We start from the raw sequence: 22792 nt of genomic DNA on the forward strand, positions 1-22792 counted from the left end.
AATAGATTAATTTCATTAGTGACAGGGTGTGATTTGTCTTCAATATATAAACATGAGAAAAACAGAATGTCAAAACTTTATTATACATGCTGTGCTGCGTCCTGACTACAGCACAAAGTATTGTTAAATACACTTCTAACATTTCATCCCATTTGTTTGTACCCTTCTCTCATGAAGGAGCTGTGGATCACAGAAGAGGTCTGCGCTGCACAGCAACCAAAAGTCTTCAGAGGTTTAATGGAAGAGCCGTGCTTTCTGATTGTCACGATCACCGTCTGTTCCTGTCAGTTCCCGGACTACATTACCCACAATCCTCCCTGCCAGTCACATGGTCACTCCACACCAATCACCTGTCGCCACATACAGCCATGCACACACTCCTCCAACGATCGCGTGCCTTGCGAACTCCACAATAGCAATAGATTAATGTCCATACCGTAATGAGATCCTCCGGGAAAGCTGCTGGATCTTGGTGGCGGCGAAGTCTTCTGTAACGATGCGGGAGTCATGGTAAGATCCAAATGCAAGCTTTATTAAGAATGTCGTACAGGCAGGGTCAATCAGGAGCAGACGAGAACAGCAAGGGACAGGCAGGATCGTAATCAGGGTGCAGGCAATGGTCAGGACAGGCAGATATCATTCACAGAACAGTATGACAGGCAAGGGTCAGGACAGGCAGCAACGGGTCAAAAACAGGAACAGGCAAGATCAATCACAGGCAGACAGAAAACAAGGAAACGCTCAGAATTGTCACAAGGAATCAAGACTTCGCAAACTGGTGGTGTGAGTGTGAGTCCTTTATAGTCCTGTTAATGTACTGCAGCTGGGTGTGGTGATTAGTGAGGAGTGTGTGCATGGCTGTATGTGGCGACAGGTGATTGGTGTGGAGTGACCATGTGACTGGCAGGGAGGATTGTGGGTAATGTAGTCCGGGAACTGACAGGAACAGACGGTGATCGTGACACTGATATTGAAAGAGGAAGACCAGGAAAACGGCCTTCTTCAGTCTTCACAGGCTGAAACGGATGATGACAGACAACTGGCCAAAGAGCCTTTAGTGTTTTGCTTACAAATTAAGGATGATATGGACATTTTTCTTAATGAGTGTCTTTATGAAGATTTGATTTGTTTTTTGTTTTTGTTTTTTTAAGATTTAATTTGTCATCATGTACCTGCTGTTCAGTTTACACTCTTTGGTTTGATTTTGTAATTTTTTTGAGAAAAGCACAGCTAGTAGCTAGCTATATAATGCTTTTGCTACTTAGGGGGAAAAGTACATTTTATTAAAATTAAATAACTTTTGTGTTTTGTTTTTTGGGTTTGATGGATCTGAATTTGCTTAATTCATGCAATCTAGTGTACAACCGTGTAATGTGTATTATATATTATGAAAAACAATGGTTCATTCTGAAATGCTTGAGTAAAATATACATTTTATGACAAATTAATAAATGTTACAAAACATATATATTACTTTTATGTGTTTGTGTGTATATGATTAAGCTATTAACACAATGCGAGTATCTATATCTATCATTTCAGTTAAGATCGTTTTAATACAATATTTGACATTAACATGGTTTTAAAAAGCTCAAAATGGAGCAATGCCTACGAAGATAAATTGGCTCCGCCCACTTCCGCCCTCGGGCTGTTAGTCTGGCGCTGTCGTCCTCAGACTGTTATGACGTATGGTTCTGCAGTTCTCCGCCAGGACGAGTAGCAGCAGGAAGGTTTGCTGGTATGTTGCATCTGTTTTACACACTTGACTTATTTACTCGGTTTAAAAAAAAAGACAACAACAACCACAACACCGTACTCACATATAGCTTCTGCTCGTCTTGTTGTCATGTCTGCGGTGCTTCTGAGGAACTAATGGTTTCAACTTTTAAAGTCTTTTGCTTTTTTAGCAAAAAGCAGATTTAAACGTGACATAGTTCTGTATAAAACGTAAGAAACTCAATTGCCAGTCTCACATTGTAAGTTTGGCGTCTTACTATTGATATCACGTAAAACTGTACAGTTTCCGAACTCGCCTCTACCAATGTCACAAGTTGTTTCGTTTTCATTGTTTGATTTAATTTGATTTAATGTGAACAATTAATGCAGAAAATCCAAAGGATTCACATACTTTTTCTTGCCACTCTATCCCTTTTATTTATTTATTTTTCTGTCGAATTAACGCATTAATTAGATTAATTAAATACGGTTAAAAAATCCATTAAAAATGTTAATGCATAAGGCACTTGTCATGCCCCAAACCTATGTAGGTCATCTGACATTACATACAGTTGCCTGAGGAATATAATGCAGGGCAACAACTCGCTACTACACGATGGAGCTTATAGAATGCTGTTAAAATGGCCATAAAAATCAAGATATTGGAGCAAAACTGCCCCTGATTGAGTTTTTGTTTCATTTATCATATGAGTTTAGCAGTATTTTTATATTTTGTCCAATTTTGCCAATTAAACTATAAAGATAAAGCAACTGTTCATCTTCACACAGTTATACAAGAGTTTAATTTCTGAATCTGCGTTTTGAGGGGGGTAAGTATTTGGGGGGTATTTTTGAATAAAACATTTAAAATAAATTTAAAAATCAAGTTTTGTTGAAAAATAATGCTTGTTTAGCATTTTAAATGAGTAAAAAAAGATATATATATTTTATTATATCAAGTGATATCAACTGCTCACCATTTCAACATACAAGAGCCGTTGCTCTGTTACGGACAGTCACATGTCCAAAATGGACAGAGAAGGGAAGCGTTCTGGGGCGCAGAACAGAAAATGTAAAAATAAAATAAAAAAAACAGTTTCTTAAAATGAGGAGATCGATCTCCAAGTGGATAACAATAAATTAGTAAGTGTAACGTTAACCTATCGTTACCACTAGCCACATTTACATGTACACTTTTTTGTCATTCCGATTAAAATCATTCCGATTGAAAGTAAAACTGATTGATGAAATTAAACTGATTACATAATTTTCATTTTTGGGTGAACTAACACTTTAGGAATCTTTGACCAACAGCCAAGACAGAACTTGTAGGATGGATGTAATTTTTATAAGAACTGACAGGTTAACTGTAGTTTTGATTACAACATGGCAGATTTACAGGTAAAACAATGTGTAGTTTAATGCAGTTACTTGCTTTATACAATATGATGACAAATAAGGAAAAGCACAGGATGTGGCATGTTTCAGTATTAATCTAGTTTTGATTGGTCATTTAGAGTTCCTTTCCATACAGATGTATATGCCCAGTTGAGGAGGATATTTTTTTATCTGATACGAATCTACAATGGGGAAACATTTACTGAATAAATAAATCCCTTGATGTGTAACAAAAAAAAAAAAAAAAAAAAAAAAAAACACTTGACTGTGCCTCAGCAGATGATGTTATTGGATAACTGGACTAACCAGCAGAGCAATTTCATTGCACAGCATTTCAGATGTTGGTTTAGTTATTCTGAAATGCCTGAGCCAAAGGTTGGCATATACACAAGATGACAGTGTTTAGTGCATTTCGCCTGCATGCTCATTTATGATGTAGAAGAGCCATTGTGGCTTCCCTGATTGTAGCAACTTCCAGATATTTTGCTCCAATTTCCCAGAAAGAGATGATTTTGTTCTCTTGAACACATGGGATAGTTTTATTTGCAAATGTTTTATGCACTATTCCTATTTTGCACATAAGTTAAATTAGCAACTTTGGATGAAACACACCTACTGAATTTCTTTTGTCCCAAATCTCGTTCCCATGATATTGAAGTGTAATGACAATAAAGTTATTATATGACTGTGTGTTTTTTTTTGTCAATGATGAATGCTTGATGTGTGTAGAGGAAGAGCATGTCGAAGAGGAAGAGCAGTAATTCAGGACTCACTCCTGATAAGAGAAGCCGGTTATCTCAATCCGAACCAGAGGAGGAAGAGGAATCGGGCTTCTTCAGTTCAGGAGATGGCAAAAACTCACCACAGAGTGTAAGACATTTGCAGCAGAGTACAAGAAGTGTCTGTCTTATGAATTTATTTTTCTACATGTTCTTTATTGTCCTAATAAGAGAATGTGTGCTAATAATGGCTGTACTCTGATCATAAGTATGCACACTGGCATATTGACTTTGCTTACATGCTTATGTATATTTTCAGGTTTTTCCAGGCATGTATATGCCGCGGCGAGTTAAAAACTCAACTTTTCAGAATCCCGCAAGTGCACCTGTAAAAAAGGCACAACGTGATCATGTTAGCAGGCTAAAGAAGCTATCTATCTATCTTAGACAATATCTAAAATATTAATAACGATAACAAGTTACATAATTTGAAAGGTTAACTGTCAATCTACGGTGTCTTTTTTATGATGTAGATGCTACAGCAACAGTAATACTGTAATTTGTGTCGGGTGTGCAAAATCAAAACAAACTTCATACCTTTGTAATGAAATAGCAATCGCGAGATGAATCCAATCCATCACACTTGGGTAAAATATCCATGAGCGTCCATTGAAAAACAAACAGCGCTTTTTGTCCACAAAAGCATTAAATCCATTAAATATTGATATATTGTTCTGAATGATCTGCTCTCCATCATCGTTCTTCAAGAAATTATGCAACCTGAGCAGCGTTTATGTTGTAAAACTGTATATGATCGTATACATTAGACTCTCACAAACAAATGAGCTTGCGTCCAAAATATAATTTTTCAAAATAGTGCAGCAGTTTTAGTTATAATATCCAAGCAGCGCTGTCGGAGTTTGTGGTGTTTTGAGAGGCATATTCTCCAACCACTGTCATAGTAAATCTCACGAATAAAACTTTTAGCCAATGCCAATACGATCCAACAACGTGTGTTCTGTTTATCTTCCATGTGTGCACATGTACACAGACACACATCTGTCTCGACCATATAACCACACAGCAAGCCATATTATTTGATAATTGTATAAAAAAATCCCGAAATAAGCACAAACATGGCAGAGATGCCAAATTCAGCAGCTGAAATTAGCTGAGGTAACACGATGGCTCACAGACAGCAGCGGCAATTTATTATGCAGAATTCTAAGGCTTAATATAATTTAAACGGATGAGTTATAACAAAATTCAACCCCCTCAGAGTTGTCATGAAGGGCAAAATTAGCTGTATAGACCAAAACCAAAATTTGTACCAGGCTGTAAACATGTTTTTTTTCCTGCTGTAAAGTTGGGCATTTCAACATGGGGGTCAGTGAGATTATGTCCCTAGTGGCCAGCCGATGAATTGCAGTTTGTCACTTCCATATTGGCTTCAAGAGAAACTGGGGGAGGTTGCCGCTTGAGTGCACCGCAGGTCATATGACAACAACCAACCGATCAGCTTCGGACTTTCTGTAACAACATCGAAAGCTCAACTGAAGAAGCTGAACTGTATAGCTGTACTGGGGTGCATTTCCGAAAAGCATCGTTAGCCAACTAACATCGCAAGTTCCGTCGTTACTTACATAGTTCAAAGATTTGGTGTTTCCCGAAACCATCGTTCAAACAAACATTCGCAAACTTCATTGCAAGCTTGTGTGGTTGGAACGACAGCTCTCCAGCTGTGGTTAGAAGCACAGTTTTTATGACATGTGCTTAATAAATCCTTATCTTGAGCAAAATAAGCAAGCTGACATCAAGTACAATATATATATATTTTATTTCGAATATACGTATGTAATTTGTATATTTTAGTTTGTCAAGAGATTTAAAGCACCGTTTTTGAAGAGTGCATGTGTGTACGTGCTCTAGTATGTAAGAACAAGCATTTGATTTAATCTGGAAATAAAGCAAAATAATCATGCCATGTCCATAATTTATAGCAAAAAAATCTAGCATTAATTCTATCTCAAACTGATTCATTTAAAGAAGTTATTTCTCACCACATGCGTGATGTCATTCACCAATGTGGTTGAACGACAGGTTTGCGACAAAACAGTTGTGACTAGCTAGTTGATTTGTACAACAATGCTTCATACTATGGTAGTTCAGCAGCGAGTTACATAATTGTTCAGGAAACGCACCCCTGGGCGGGTTTTTATTTCTAAATCTAGTATATCTAGTAGTAAATATATCTAATAATAGAAGCTAATGCAAGGCCTAGAAATAAAAGTATCCTTTTCGAAAACAGATACTTATACAAAATATTGCCATAAGCGCTTTTACATTTCGTTTTGAAACCAAATCTTCCGCATTTGTTTTACAGTGAGCTTATAATCATGGTAAAGATTATAGATGTGTACATGCATCTGATGAGTGCACACACAAATCTCACAGCACGTGCAAGTTCCCTTTCGCGTCTTCTTGAGCTTAAATGTTTAAATTGGCAAGGCTTAAATTTAAAGTTAAGTTTAAACACAGATAGCAACGTGTACTGTTTAGGTCTTCCCTGCGCTTACGCGCTATCAAAACACAGGTGATGATGGAGTAAATAACTGGTCATATGTAAGGATAATATATGGATAATGTACATCCATCCGGTTGTTATCTCAAAATAAAACCGACAGGGTGATCAGGACCCCAACGCGAAGTGGAGGGGGCTTGTATCAGCCTGAAGGGGTTTATTTTGAGATGACAACCAGCTGGATGTACATTAGCCCGCTTATTACATGACTACTTGCCACATAAGTAAATAATTAGACACTAAATATTAATCTTAGTCAAAATATTTTATTAGCTCTTTAAACGCAAAGCTTCTGCAGAGAGAGCAGTTGCTAGCGCGACAAGTTCAAACTAGATGGACATTTAAGGGATATACTGTACAGTCACACCACTTATTAAACACCATTTCACCACATAAATAATTATAGAGATAAGAGATATTGATCTGGGATGAAACTGTTTTAAAATCATACCTGTTTGTTATCTTATAATCCAACAGTGTATAAAACAGTAGTCGCAAAATGGCAGTAGCTGCGTTTGTATGAAACGAGTCTGCTACTGGATACTGGATGACATATATAACTGTATACAAAGATTGATTTGACTGAGATTTAATATTTTATTAGCTCACCAAATGCAAAACTTTGAAGAAGAAAAACCATTCCTAGCAAGCATATAGCACTGCTGACTACAGTAACCCGGATGAGCCTGTGTTATCTGTTATCAGCGGTTGTTACCGGGGAATAACATACAGTACCACTGGATGGCTCGACTGACCAATCAAAATCAAGTATTCCTCAGAGCTGTGTAATAGAGCATAAAGCTTTCCTATTGAACAAAGTTTACAAAGAGTGACTGTTTTGTCCTCGTTTTGTTTTTTATCTTCGCTGTTGTAACATATTAGGAATGTGTATCCATCAACAGAAACATACATTAGCCGAACTCTGTCTGTTTTATGCATTATCTTCAACAAACCATAATATAGATGCATTGTCAGATTTGAGATTTAAAGGATTAGTCCACTTTCAAATAAAAATTTCCTGATAATTTACCCATGTCATCCAAAATGTTCATGTCTTTCTTTTGTCAGTCGAAAAGAAATAAAGGTTTTTGATGAAAACATTCCAGGATTATTCTCCTTATAGTTCTCTTCAATGGCCTCCAAACGGTTGAAGGTCAAATTTACAGTTTCAGTGCAGCTTTAAAGGGCTTTAAACGATACCAGACGAGGAATAAGGGTCTCATCTAGCAAAACGATCGGTCATTTTCGAAAAAATTACAACTGTATATGCTTTATAAACACAAATTATCGCCTTGCACTTGCTTCCGCTTTCCGTATTCTTCAAAAAGCTGTACGTCCTACGCCTTCCCTATTCTACTTGCAGAACGATAGGGAAAATTGAGAATCTTCTTTTGTTTGTTTTTTTTATACCCAGCCCTACTACCAACACGTCATTTCATATATTCTGAAAAATGAAACAGGACACAAATCGGGTCTGAACAGTTTCCTTTATGCACTCACATCTCAGTGGAGATTGGCTGATTGTTTTGTTTTGTTTTTTCGTTTTGTTTTGTTTTTTTTTGGTGGGGGGGATTAGGCTGGACTTCATCTGGAAAAAACAAACTCAAGAGACCTTGAGAAGGATAAAGATCAGCTCAACAAGCGTATCCAAGAACTTAAACAGAGGTACTTTAAAAGTACAGCAAAGGGAAACAACATTACACAACATTATCCTTGTACCATTTCCACCTGTTTCATTATGACCCATCCCCTCCTCTCTGTCCAGCATAAATCAGGCGAATTCAGCTGACACACAGGCTCGTGTGGAGAAGATGAATCACATTCAGGCTGAGCTGGAAGATCTGAGTTTCCAGGACTCCACTCTGGCTCAGCAGATCGATCAGTTTCAACAGGCCTGTGCCACTGCTAAAGAAAGGCTGGGTAGAATGAGGTTAGTGCAGATGTTGGTAAACGTCTTTTCTATATAAACATTTTCCACAAGCCTAGAAAAGAACATTTTAAATGTCTGAAAAAATTACACCAGTTACATATTTTTTTATTAGTGAAATACCCATGGATTTTGTAAACATTTATTAATTTATAAAAGTTTAAAATTCATGGATATTTCAGTAACAAAATATGTAAATGGTGTATTATTTTTTCTTTTTTTTTCTTTGTTCTCTTTCTAACATTCATTCAGTATCTCACTATGGGACCGCCTCAGGGCATGGCCGATCGCGGAAGCGCTAATAACACCATGTGTGCCAACCATGGCAGACCAATCGCTGCAGCTATCAGGGAGTCCTGCCTCCCTGTATGTAAACCGCAGCTACCTGCTATTTCGTCTTTCTCTCTCTCTTCCCCGTGAAGATTTCGGAAGTTGTTCTCAGCAGACTTTGGGAATTATTGCTAAACAGTTTATAGACGGAGCCACAAGGTAACGTCCCAAACGCAATATATTCTTAACGTTTGTTGGATGACTTGCTACTTAAGCCGAGTTCATACTGCACGATTTTCAAAGTAGTCGGGTCACTGTTCTTTTCACACTGCATGACTATCTTGGCCAGCATTCAGTCACTGCTGTGTTCAAACTGCACGATGGATCGGCGATAGAAGGTTTGACACTGCATGACTTTACAATAGGAAGAATCGCCGACAACTCTGTCTGGCACGCAAACTACGTTTCACAAACAAACAGACGCGAGATGTGACAAGGAAATAACGTGATATCACGCGTGCAGGACCGGAGGTATTATTATTATTAAAAATGGTAGCCGGCAAGAAGCTTGCAATATGAATTGCTGGTGCGCTGATTTTCTGCGAATACAAGAAAAAGAAAAGAAAAATATGGAGGAGGAAATGGTTGGGGAGACTGTGGATTGTGTGTTCTGCAACGAGAGTTGGAGGTAAATAAATAACTTTTCAATGTGCTGATGTTGCGGATGGTCAAGCAAATGTTTGTGTTTTGTTTCCAGTTGATAGAATTGTAATGTTTATGTGAATGAAGCCATGCTTGCTGATGTTGTGGTCTATAACTCCTCCTCGAACTCCGCGCTCTGTATCTTGCTCTCTCATTGACTGTCAGTCATCGCCGATGTAGTTTTCAGTCAGAACACTTTTCACACAGCAGGATTTTGAATCGCCGACAGGTCCAGATATTTAGCATGCCAAATATCTCACGGGTCTCGGCAATTTTCTCAGATCGCGTCTTTGCTCATTCAAACTGCGTGATTGTCACTCGCGTGAACGAGCACCGATTTGCCTGTGATTTCGGGCATTTGTCGGCGATTTCTCAAAACCTTTTGGCGAGCCAAAATCGGGGCTAAAATCATGCAGTCTGAACTCGGCATTAGAGCAAAATAACTAACGCGTCAAGGCGAGTTTTCTGCTGTAAGTTTTTCTATTTATTTTCTAAGTTTTTGGCGCGCTCACCACACACCAAAAAGTAGGAAAAGAGCTCTCTATCGCAGCAAAGCTCCTTACTATTTGTCACGTTGTGGTGGGCTTACCGTACGAAGAAAGTGCCGGCTTCATGGCCACTGCAAAAGAGCCTGCGAGCCCTGAAGGAAAGGGAAGCGGAAGAGGAAGATGATGATGACGAAGTATTGTCGACCATCCTCGAGGACGAGGATGACGATGATGAAGATTCTATTCTTCCCCCTATGCAGTCGCGTCCGCCAAGTGCACAGGGTGAGAGCTGACCCTCCCCTGTGCAGACAGATACAGATCTTCTCGAGGTCTGTCGCAGGGCCGCGCTATGGCTGGGTTTGTCAGGTCTCTCTGACAAAGAATGTGTGGAGTTTTTGGATGCCCCTATCGATTCAAAGGCCATGTTCGGCGTGATGGTAACAGCTACGCGTCAGCAATGTGACCTGTGGAAAAAAGAGGGAGAGGCATTCAGAGTCTCCCCAGAAAGCCGGGTATCTCACAAACATTGCCCTCCTTGCCTGTCCTGCACGGAGAAGAGGAAAACGAAATGGCAGGTAGCTGCGGTTTATATACAGGGAGGCGGGACTCGCTGATTACTGTAGCGATTGGTCTTCCATAGTTGGCAGACGTGGTGTTCCCGTGGTGTTAGCCAGACAGGGTTACACAGCACATGTAGATAGACTCACAGGGCACGATCAGACACTGCACCAGTCTTGCTGCTCAGCTTGTACGAACTGGAACAAACAGAAGCACAATAGACACAAGACAGGGTATCCAGACACAAACTTTAGGATAAGGTAGCAAACGGAAGAAAACAACAGCACACTGAGAAACACGCTAGTAGACACATATGGTTAATGAACTGGCAAAGACATGAGGGAAAGAGGGCACAATATAAAGGAGGCAAAGAACATGAACAGATGACAACATTCAGACTAACGAGGACTCAACAAGTAAGGGAGCAGGGAACACAAGGGACAGGTGAGCATATTTATACAAACAAGGACTGAACAATGACTAAACAAGGGGGCGTGGTGACAGAAAACAAGGAGGTGGGAACAGAGGAGCACATGGCAAAAATAAACAATGACATTCAACAATGGGATTCAATGACACAAACATTGAAGAAACCTGGCCTTCACATGTCTCACTTTGTCTGTCTTGCAATGTTTTGATTCTTTTCATTCTGTAGCCGTGAAAAGCAGGACCTGCTGCATGCGATGGAGTCTAAGCAACGAGAACTGGTTGCTATGGAAGTGAGTCGTTTTGGTGAGCAGATGCCGGCACTGCTGAGGGCTATAGATGAGGCTGACCAGCAGGGCCAGTTCAAGAGGAAACCTGTTGGACCGCTCGGTAAGTAATCTTACAATGTGGGCAAGCTACTTCTCTCTCATTTCAGGATGTAGTTTAGCTCTTAAGCCCAGACTATATATAGTTTATGCATACTTTACACACTGAGCTCGCTCATGCGTCTTGATTGTTTTATTTTTGATGCCAGTGTTAACAATCGCTTATGTGAAAGGATCAAAAGATACCCTGCAACTCTAGTTTAAACGAGTACAAACTGTTTTGTTGGTCATAACTTCTGGAGAGAAAAAGCACAAATACTAGACAAGGATGAAACTCTTTAATTCACACTAGGGGTGACCCAGAATAGTCGACGATTCGAATCTTCGATAGGAGGAGCCTGATTCGACTACCAGTCTCACAGTCGAATCGTCGCAGAGGTGTTATGAGACGAGATATGGGGGCGCTTAATATCTGATTTTACATAGACATACTGGTTCTTTCCCAATAGGTTAATATACAGCCTATTATGTTAATACTATAAATAAAAATGTGAAAAGAAATAAGCTTTTAATAAATAAATATTTTAATAAATCGTCGCAGAGGTGTTATGAGACGAGATATGGGGGCGCTTAACATCTGATTTTACATAGACATACTGGTTCTTTCCCAATAGGTTAATATACAGCCTATTATGTTAATACTATAAATAAAAATGTGAAAAGAAATAAGCTTTTAATAAATATTTTTAATGTGCGTGAATAAATCCAACCTGTGCCCGATTTAAGTTTCACTTCCATGATCCGTGACCAACAGATGAGCATCTTTACGGCAGGGATTAAATCTTCAACAGTGTCTGGGATAAAGTGTACAATTGGATGCACTTTGAAATGGTAAAAGATTATCAAAAAAACGTATGATGCAAGTTGTGCCAACAGCTCATGTCTTAGAACTCAACAACGACAAACACTGCGGTGCACTTCTGCCGGCCAATTAACGAGCTGACTATAGTGCGCTATTTGAAAAGACTCAAAAGGACACAGGCAGATCGTGTGAAAGACTGGATTTTTCTCTCTCAATCAGGTAGGGTAGCTACAGGTGATTTCAAACTATTTCAGTCGGATGTAATATGATGTTTGGATGTTGTGAATGTTTAGCTAAAAAGACTGCCACTCCAGTTTAGCGTTTATTGTCACTGCAGTTAAAAAGATAAGTTGGCAATTCTGGCTATACTTTCGTTGTTTTAATAATTTCTTTAATTTTAATTTATTTATTGATCACTCTGGGTTATTTAATTTAACTATTTGTGGCTTGTGTTTTGAATATATGTTCCCTACACTTCAGGCATTTTGCATTTTGACTTGATCATATTTCATTTTTTTAATTAGACTATTTTCATATATTATAATGGTATATTCTGTTCTAATTCAATTCTGTAAATTAATGTTTGATAAAAAATAATATTTTTTTTGCTTTTTGGTGAATCAATGTTGTGCTGTAGATTAGTTAAAGCAATTTAGTTAAAGATTTAGCCGATGTAATTTGATTTGCTGACATATGAAATTTAGCCTTTATCTATCTGTGTGGCCTTTCTGCAGTTATATATATATTAAGGTTTATTGATCCAAAATGTTTTTATTTATTTTCTTCTATATCTTTGAGAGTGTTCTGTACATCATGGCTGTGAATGTTTATCCACATTGCCTTTCATTTGTTTAAAAAAGATAAAATCATTGTCAGTTTCGTCTATCACTTGACAGGCAGTTTGGTCGGTTTATTAGAAATATGTTTCTCTGTGCTGTGTGTGAAATAAAATAAAAGTTGTCTTAAGCCACGGGTAGGCTATAGCCAGGCCTTCATTTTCCGTGTCCCGCTCCAACTCGTGCACAGTTCAGCGCGTGGACCTTTCAAAGTCCGTGCGCACTATCTAGTGGACTGCTGTTTTTAAGCTCAAATTACACCGCCCCCCATATGATTCGACTATCAGTCGAATATAGGCAATCGGATTCGACTATTTAAATCCGTAGTCGAAGACACCCCTAGTTCACACACACACTATCAAATGGAGTATACTTCGAAAGGCTATGTGTTCAGCTGTATGCATATGCTAAAACTGAAAAGCAATGTCATATAGAATTTTGCTTAAAGTGTCTTTTGTTTCTAGGATTCTGCATCCGACTGCGGGATCCAGAGCTGGGTCTTGCAGTGGAGAGCTGTCTGAAGTCTCTGATGTTAGCTTTCTGTTGCGATAACTACGCTGATGAGAGAGAGTTGCAGAGAATCATGAGTCGCTTCTTCCAGCATGGCAGAAGAACTCAGATCATCATCAGCACATTTACCAACACACTCTACAATGTCAGCAGCAGGTAGTTAGAAATCACATGACCTGCCATCTTAATTAGGAATGGTTGCCAGTGTTTTCTCTAATTTGTTTCTGCTTTATTTTCCCTGCATTCCCTGTATGCTTGGTTTGACCTTATTAAATAGGGATGCACCGAAATGGAATTTCTTGGCCGAAACCGAAAACCGAAAAAGAGGAAACTAAGGCCGAAAACCGAAACACCGAAATAAATTATGCCAATTATTAGTACCATTGCATTTATGGCTATGACTGTGTACTAACTTTACTATAATCAAGGCATTGCATAAATTAATATTAAAGTTTCAAAGAATAAATCAATTACAAATTATGCAAATATCTATTCAGCACGTTGAAACAATGCACAGTATAAAATAAAATTCAAACTAATATGTTTAACTTGACCCCACTCATGTGTACATTAAATAATAATGTCCTGTACATTATTATTTAATGTACACATGAGTGGGGTCAAGTTAAACATTTTAGTAAATATTTCTTGCAGGATTTCACTGAACATATCAGACAACGAGGGTGCATGCCCCTCATCTGGTGCAGAGAGATGAGTCTGCGCTCTGATCTCCGTCTCCACACGGGTTCTCCGCATCCATCTTGGCCTGGATCATTTCTCGTGCGCGCTACTTTATTTCCGCATGAAAGTAATGGTCTTTATAACGCGGATCAAGTACAGTTGCAATGAAGTGCAGAGGATCCGAATAATCTCAGTGAAACGTGTGCTGACAGACTCTAAGAGTGTACTTTTCAGTGTTTTCACTCCGTGGTCCGTCTCAACCACTTTGCTTAGGAGACGCTTTAGTGCTGCAATTAAAGGAATAACGTCCGCTACAGATGCATCAGAGGAGCTGATCTCGCGGTTTCTGTTTGCGTCATCACAACATTTTGGCCGTATTGTTTCGGTGATAAAAGTCTTTCGGCCGAAAACCGAAAATGCACTTTTGGCCATTTTTGGCCGAAAATTTTCGGTAGCCGAATATTCGGTGCATCCCTAATATTAAATGTTTTTAATATAATGGTAATTACACATTTGGTGTGCTTCTTAAGTTATTGTGTAAAAGATTGTTTTTGCAGGAAAAAAACATACTGACTTCTCACCCTGAATTTCTTTTCTTTTCAATGTCACTTGTGCACCAGTAATGATTATTTCCAATAATCAGAGTTAGAACTTAAGAATGTGACAAGGTTCGCAGAAATTAGGAGAAGGTAGCTGAGGTGAACTTGTCTCTTTATTTAACACTTTTCCAAACAAACAAACAACACTACCGTGGCTTGCACTTAAAGGTTTCTGTTTTGAAATGTTAAAAATTGCAGCTTCATCGGAATGGTATGAAACTTGGTGATTTTTAAGGCATTTGGTGTGTGAACACACAAAAAATTTAGGGCATGATTCGAACATTCTAAGTGTTCTTAAAAAAAAATAGTAACACTCGTGTTCTTCTGTCAAAAATGACCGACCATAGGAAATTAATGGGAAATTGACAAAAACACTACAATCTACAAATCAGCCACAATTCTGAAAAAAGTACACAGCAGTAAAGGGGTGACACTCTAAAACATCAAGAGTGTGATTTAGACACAAAGTCTAAGTGATCGTAAAAACACTTGTGTTCTTCGGTCAGAAATGACCGACCATAGGAAATGAATGGGAAATCGACAAAAACACAAAAGTTCTGAGAATTTTGGTGTGTACAATCTACACAATTCTGAAAAAAGTACACAGCAGTAAAGGAATGACACTCTTAAACTTCAAGAGTGTGATATAGAAGGACCCACTCACACACAAGCACACACACTGATGAACTGTGCTCTTGGAAGTACAGGCTTGTTCCTTTGCATCGTTCTGTTCTTTTTTTCTTTTTTTTGCACATGGCATTTTTTATGAATGCAAAATCAAAAAATGGGTTACAAAATGCTTCCTTGCATTCTCTTTCTACCACAATGTTTAGGTTTGACTGTAATCATAAATCAAAAACTAACACTTCAAATCAATATTTCTTACAAAAATATATCTAAAACTTGATATGAAATAGTCTAAATATATATTCATATCCTCAACCTAAAAAAATAAAGTAAATATGTCCAAAAACAACTAGGGAATTCACAAGCCTCTCCATAGTGTCACAGACACGCCAGGCTCCAGCACCCTCCAATCAAGGCGCACACATTCCCCGGAATACTAATCACTGTCACCTGTACCTCATCAGCACACTCATCACCAGCACTACTTAAGACACACTTACACAAAGTCACATTGTCTGGTCTCGTTTGCGTCAAAGGACTTACCTGAATGCTTACCTCAAGGACTCCTCTTGCTACTTACCTGTACTCTGTGTACCCAAGCTCTACTCCTCATCTTCGTTCTGGTGTGAAGTGTTGTCTGAAGTCATCTACTCCATTCAGCAAGTATCATTCTCCATTGTCACTCTGCAACCACAAAAGGACTGTGTCATTCTCCATATCATTCATCAGTCATTAACTTTCATTTGTTTGCTCACCTGTTGTCATCCTGATACTCTGCTTGTGTTCAATAAACAACCTGTTAACCTATCTTCTGTCTTCCGACTGGTCCTATTGTAACAGAAGACCGGACCAAAACAGTGGAACACAAACATGAGTCAACCGGATCCCTTCCAGGAATTGGTGGATGCTTTTCGCTGCACTTTCAATGTGCAACCACCTTCACAAGCACCAGCTCCAGCTCCCGCCATCCCTTCCGCATCCACCATCACCTCTCCCTCACTTCCAGCGTACACCAGTCCCATGGCCAAACCGGCGCCCTACTCTGGTTCGGCGGAGGATTGCAATGGTTTCCTCCTGCAAGTCTCTCTGACCCTGGAGTTGCAACCGCACCTGTTCGCCACTGACTACTCTAAGGTAGCGTTCATCATTTCACAACTTTCCAGCAAAGCTCTACAGTGGGCCGATTCCATCTGATTGTATAACAATCCTGTGACGCAGACATATTCCGACTTCATTGAACACTTCCGGGAAGTGTTAGATGAATCCCAGGATGGTTTTCCAATCTGAGAAACCATACAATTTGAAACAAGGAAAGTTGTCTGTTAATGAATATGCACTGCAGTTCAGAACGCTCGCTGCCCGGAGCGGATGGAACGAACAAGCGCTGCTGACGTCATACTGTCAAGGACTGGATTCTCGAGTGCGGTTGCATCGCTGCATACGAGGATACCATCGGGCTCGAACGCTTCATCCAGCTGTCAATACGCTTCGCCAATCGTATGCAGTCGTGTCTTGAAGAGCACCAGGGTCAGAGCCTCCACAACACCGTCCTCTGCCGGCCAGAATCCGTCAGCACCCCAGAACCAGCCCAAGAACCCATGCAAATATAATCATCACGGCTGACTCCAACTGAAAGACAGAGAAGGCTGACCCAGAATTTATGTCTCTATTGCGGATTACCAGGACATGTACTCTCCTCATGTCCTACACGTCCTCCACACCCCATGGTGAGTGCCATTATCTCTACTCTCCAGACGCAAAAGCCACTCACCACGATGTTTATCCGCCCTCATCGATTCTGGGTCAGCGGGAAATTTCATCTCCGGCGCCCTCTGTCATCAGCTCAACATCAAGACCAAGAACACGCCGACTACTCAGATCCACTCAATAACTGGCAAACCTGTGAGTAAGACGAGTCAGCTGTATCACCAAACCTGTACATCTTCAAGTCGGAGTGCTGCATCACGAGTACATTCAACTGCTGGTTCTGGAGGGTTCCACCGCTGACGTGATACTAGAGCATCCGTGGTTGCAGCAACATAACCCCATCATCTCTTGGAACACTGGGGAAGTCCTAAAGTGGGGCGAAACCTGCTTTCCTGAGTGTTTCTCCGACCTGCCTGTTCCCAAGTCTCCTCGCTCCAACGACCTTCCAGTCTGTGCCACATCCGTTGAGAGTCCCCTTGAGAAACGATCTGTGGACATCCTGTCACGCCCCCTTCAGCGACGTATTCTGCCCCAAGAGAGCCTCCAAGCTGCCTCCACACCGGCCATGGGACTGCGCCATCGACCTGCTTCCGGGTGAGTCAGTGCCAAGGGGTAAGATTTACCCCTTATCCATTCCGGAGGAGAAGGCCATGGTGGATTACATCGAGGAGGCATTGGCTCAGGGTTATATCCAACCATCAACTTCCCCTGCTGCATCCAGCTTCTTTGTGGCGAAAAAGGACGGAGGCTTGCGGCCATGCATCGTTTACAGAGCACTCAACTCCATCACAGTAAAATTCCGGTACCCCCTTCTCGTCCCAGCAGCCCTGGAACACCTCCGCGGAGCCACTGTGTTCACCAAGTAGGACCCCCGCAGCGCCTACACTCTGATTCGGATACGTGAGGGGGACGAGTGGAAGACCACCTTCGTCACGCCCACCGGCCATTATGAGTACTTGGTCATGCCGTATGGCCTGGTCAACGCCCCCTCCATATTCCAGGACTTCATTCACAAGGTACTCCGGGAGTTCCTCCATAAGTTTGTGCTGGTGTACATTGACGACATCCTGATATACTCCCGGAGTATGGCCGACCACCAACGCCACGTTGCGGAGGTCCTGCAACGCGTGAGGGACTTCCAGCTCTACCTCAAGGCTGAGAAATGCTCATTCCACCAGCCCACAGTGCAGTTCCTTGGGTACAACATCAACCACAGTGGCATCCGGATGGACAAGGGGAAGGTGGCAGCTATCAAGAACTGGCCAACACCTACTACAGTCAAAGAGCTCCAACGTTTCCTCGGATTTGCCAACTTTTACAGAAGATTCATCCACAGCTACAGTTCCGTTACCAGTCCACTCACAAGCCTCCTTCGCAACAAGCCCAAGTCTCTGTCCTGGACCCCAGCTGCCACAGAAGCTTTCAACACCCTAAAACAAGCCTTCACGACTGCTCCACTACTGGTGCTCCCTGACCCTGACAAGTCTTTCGTCGTGGAAGTCGACGCTTCAACCACCGGAGTTGGAACGGTATCACAGCAACAGGAGAATCCGAGCAGTCTCCATCCATGTGCCTTCTCTCGCAAGCTCAACCTGGCGCAGGTAAACTACGACATCGGCAACTGGGAACTCCTAGCCGTCAAGCTGGCTCTCGAGGAGTGGAGGCATTGGTTAGAGGGAGCACGGCACCCATTCCTAGTTCTAACGGATCATAATAACCTGGAGTACCTCCGAGCCGCCAAGAGGCTCAAGCCCGGTGGGCTCTCTTTTTCACACTTTAACTTCACCATTTCCTACCGTCCTGGCTCCAGAAATATCAAAGCTGACGCTCTGTCACGAATCCACACTCCAGAGGAAGTTACTGAAGAGCCTCAGTCTATTCTGCCAGAACAAATGATCGTCAGTCCTATCACCTGGTCTCAAGAAACTCTCCCTCCTTCCAATGCCTCCACCAACACTCCGCCGGGTTGTCCACAAGGCTTGCAATTCATCACCCGAGCACGACGCACCCCACTGATCCACTCTGCACACTCCTCACTAGGCACTGGCCTCCCGGGGGTCAATGAAACCCTCTCGCTGATGAAAGAGTGCTTCTGGTGGCCCAACATGGCCAACGACATCAGGAGGTACGTGCAGGGATGCAAGGAATGCACCATGTCCAAGAGCCCATGCCATTTACCATCCGGCAAACTTCTTCCTCTGCCCGTTCCCAACCAACCCTGGTCACACCTAGGAGTGGACTTTGTGACGGATCTCCCAGCCTCCAACGGGTTCACCTGTATCTTCGTGGTCGTAGACAGATTTTCCAAATCCTGCCGACTCATTCCTCTAAGAGGCCTGCCCACAGCCATGGAAATGGCTGAAATTATGTTCAACACTATCTTTCGATACTACGGAATCCCCGAAGACATCATATCCGACAGAGGTCCTCAATTCATCTCACGAGTCTGGAAAGCCGCCTTCTCCCTCCTAGGTGTGACCGTGAGCCTCTCCTCGGGATACCATCCGCAGTCGAACGGGCAGACGGAACGCAAGATACAAGAAGTTGGGCGCTTCATCTATACCTTCTGCCACGGCCACCAGGACTCTTGGAACCAGTATCTTGGTTGGGCCGAGTACACCCAAAACTCCCTCCGCCAATCTACCAACATGTCCTACGTAGACGCAGGATGGTCGCGGATCTACGACGCTCTGAAGCCCATGCTTACCAGCCCGGACAGATGGTATGGTTATCTACCAGAGACATCCGCATGCGTCTACCCTGCCGTAAGCTGAGTCCCAGGTTCATTGGCCCATCCACCATCACGGAACAGGTCAACCCAGTCACCTACAGACTTCAGCTACCTCCTGAGTATCGCATTCACCCAACCTTCCATGTATCACTCCTAAAACCTCACCACCCTTCTGTTCCTCTTCCCACAGAGCCTGGCGTGAACGAATCTGAACTCGGACTCGAGTCCTGGACTCGAGTCACTATTCTTTGGACTCGAGTCCGACTCGAGACTCCATTCTCTGGACTCGTAACTCGACTTGGACTCACGGACTGATGACTCGTACTTGGACTCGGACTCGAGGATATATAAAAACGGACTTGAGCATTCATCACGTTGTTTTTGACTAAATAAGTTATAAAAAATTATATAAGTTTATATATAATATATAAGACGGGCCGGGATCTATTTTTTTTTCCTCACAGACACTGCTACCGCTCGCTCTCTTGACAACACACTCACTGACGTCACTCACTTTACGCTCGTGCATGATTCGCGGGCTAAATGTTCAAATTTGGAAAATGCAGAAAGATGTGCCCCGGATCGTGAAATTCGCCTACACGAATTTTGCATCTAATGCTGGAAAGAGCAGCGCTAAATGTTGTGTGTAATCGCACAATTGAGGAAAAGACTGGGACAACTTCAAACTTTAACAGACACCTGTCACGGACGCACTCAGAAAAGTAAGTAAAATGCTTTCCATTGGCTAACGTTAGCTTTTAAAAAAACTATTATTGACTTGCATATATGATAATAAACAGAAGAAGCTAGGGTTGGGCGATGTTTGACAATTTGGCATCAGACGTCGACGATGTCTAATGTCTGGTTCAGACATGGGCGTAATTTGCGGGTGGGACATGTCCCCACCACTTTTTGAAAGGGTCGATATTGTCCCCACCACTTTTTGAATCATCTCGCGGATATCTAATACAAAAGAAACACCTCTAGATGATTATCAGTTTGTGTATAGGCGATCTGGCGCTGGGATGTGTTGTTTTTGAAATCATGTTGAGTGCTCGTTGTCACTGTTATCAGAGGCGCAACAGTGTTCTCTTGGCGCTCGTGCACACTACGCAGTGTTCACATGGACGAGCGCTTCAATCTATCGCTTAACTGTTGCAGAGACTCTCGTTACGTCGAATCACAAAACAAAATACACATAAACGTGTCTCTGCTGTTGATATACAATCACTGACGAACATCTTTGGTTTTAATGAAGAAAAAAAAAAAAAGAAGAAAATCATACATGGTTGGATTCGAACCCAGAATCTCTTGCATGCTAAACGAAAATAATGCCTCTTGTCCATCAGGACAATCTATTTTGAACACCGGATCCACGTATTTAATATACATACTCTCGAGACATATTGTATTATAGCAGATGCAAGGAAGAAACTATCATATTAATTTTAATATCATATTATTATTATTATTATTATTATTATTGAAATAATACAATTGCAATACGAATCCCGAATACGGGACTCGGACTCGAACTCTGGTAATGGTGACTCGGACTTGGACTCGGACTCGAACACTGGGACTCGAGACTCGACTCGGACTCGACAGTTGGTGACTCGACTACAACACTGTCACCAGCACTACTTAAGACACATTCACACACAGTCACATTGTCCGGTCTTGTTTGCATCAAAGGACTTACCTGAATGCTTACCTCAAGGACTCCTCTTGCTACTTACCTGTACTCCGTGTACCCAAGCTCTACTCCTCATCTTCGTTCTGGTGTGAAGTGTTGTCTGAAGTCATCTACTCCATTCAGCAAGTATCATTCTCCATTGTCACTCTGCAACCACAAAAGGACTGTGTCATTCTCCATATCATTCATCAGTCACGAACTTGCATCGGTTTACTCACCTGTTGTCATCCTGATACTCTGCTTGTGTTCAATAAACAACCTGTTAACCTATCTTCTGTCTTCCGACTGGTCATATTGTAACACATAGAGAGCTGTACAAATATCTAGTGGTTACACCATGGTATCATGCATTTCTTTTTATACTCTCACCAGATGGCCCTAAAAAAATATGAGAAAAATATTTTAAAGGCACAGACTCTATTTTAACCTGAAATTGCATTGGTTTTGCTGAGGGAGAAAAATTAATTTTAGGGGTCCGGTCACTTTTGACTGCGAAGAGCACCAGAGTGACTCCCAAATGTGGAGCACACAGTACCTCTCTTCTTGGAAACATCAACACAGTAAGGCAGCTTGTGATGAGTCAACATGTAGTCTCTCTCCGTTTTCTGTTAGCCTGCAGCTTTTATTCTCTCCCCATGCCAATTATTGCAGTGAGACACAGGTGTTAGTGGTTCTGCACTTGGCTCACTTACTCCCAGGCTGTTTCCAAAATCACCACCTATACCGTTAAATAAGGCACTGTTTAAAGGGACAGCAATTTGTAGTGTCCGAAACCATAGCGGACGTTACAGAGTGCCCTCATTTAATCCCACAATGCACCACAATAACGAGTGTACAACTGATGTACGCTCAACGGCTAGAGAATACCCTTAATGCACTGTGAGACTCATTTTAATTTACTTCTTTAGGTGGACTATATTAGTGAACTAATGTAGGGAATATTGAATGAGGGTATAGGGGGTGATTTTGAACACCGCACCAGTTTGTCTCCTGACTTGCTCTCCCACGGCAGACTCCACTGAACCATGCCCCCTTGCCACGAGCAAACCTTTTCACTCCCGTTTACATGGTTTTCATTATTCTGATTATTCATTAAGAATTATGGTTGTTTGTACTACCATTATTCACAAACCCCAATCCACAGCACAAATGATGAACTCACATACAGTAGGTGTGTTACTGGCCACTGTTTTAATCTACTTGCATAATATGGAAAACATTTCTATGGCCGTTTTTTTTTTTTTTTTTTTTTTTTTTTCAGTTGTGCGTCTCAGTTGTCTTCATTTAAATGTTTTTGACTATCCATATACTACATTATATTCATGTCGCGCAACATTGTTGACATGAACACAGTTTCTTTAGCACCCAAAAAATGTTGTGCCTTTACTGGTTTGTTTACGAATGTGCGCTTGACATCATCTGTGTACGTCAC

General features: G+C 41.4%; 1 protein-coding gene across 1 annotated transcript in view; it reads left to right on the plus strand.

Moving 5' to 3' along the window:
* Positions 1-1670: 1670 nt before the first annotated feature.
* LOC137003278 (structural maintenance of chromosomes protein 6-like) overlaps positions 1671-22792 on the plus strand; it is a 39406-nt gene continuing 18284 nt past the window's right edge. The window contains exons 1-6 of the mRNA XM_067363378.1: positions 1671-1738; positions 3844-3984; positions 7991-8079; positions 8180-8344; positions 11015-11175; positions 13274-13475. Coding sequence (XP_067219479.1) covers positions 3853-3984; positions 7991-8079; positions 8180-8344; positions 11015-11175; positions 13274-13475 — 749 coding nt within the window. The 5' untranslated portion in view covers positions 1671-1738; positions 3844-3852. The remainder of the gene's footprint in view (positions 1739-3843; positions 3985-7990; positions 8080-8179; positions 8345-11014; positions 11176-13273; positions 13476-22792) is intronic.

This window comes from Chanodichthys erythropterus, chromosome 16, assembly GCF_024489055.1.
Source record: "Chanodichthys erythropterus isolate Z2021 chromosome 16, ASM2448905v1, whole genome shotgun sequence".
In the NCBI taxonomy this organism is placed as follows: Eukaryota; Metazoa; Chordata; class Actinopteri; order Cypriniformes; family Xenocyprididae; genus Chanodichthys; species Chanodichthys erythropterus.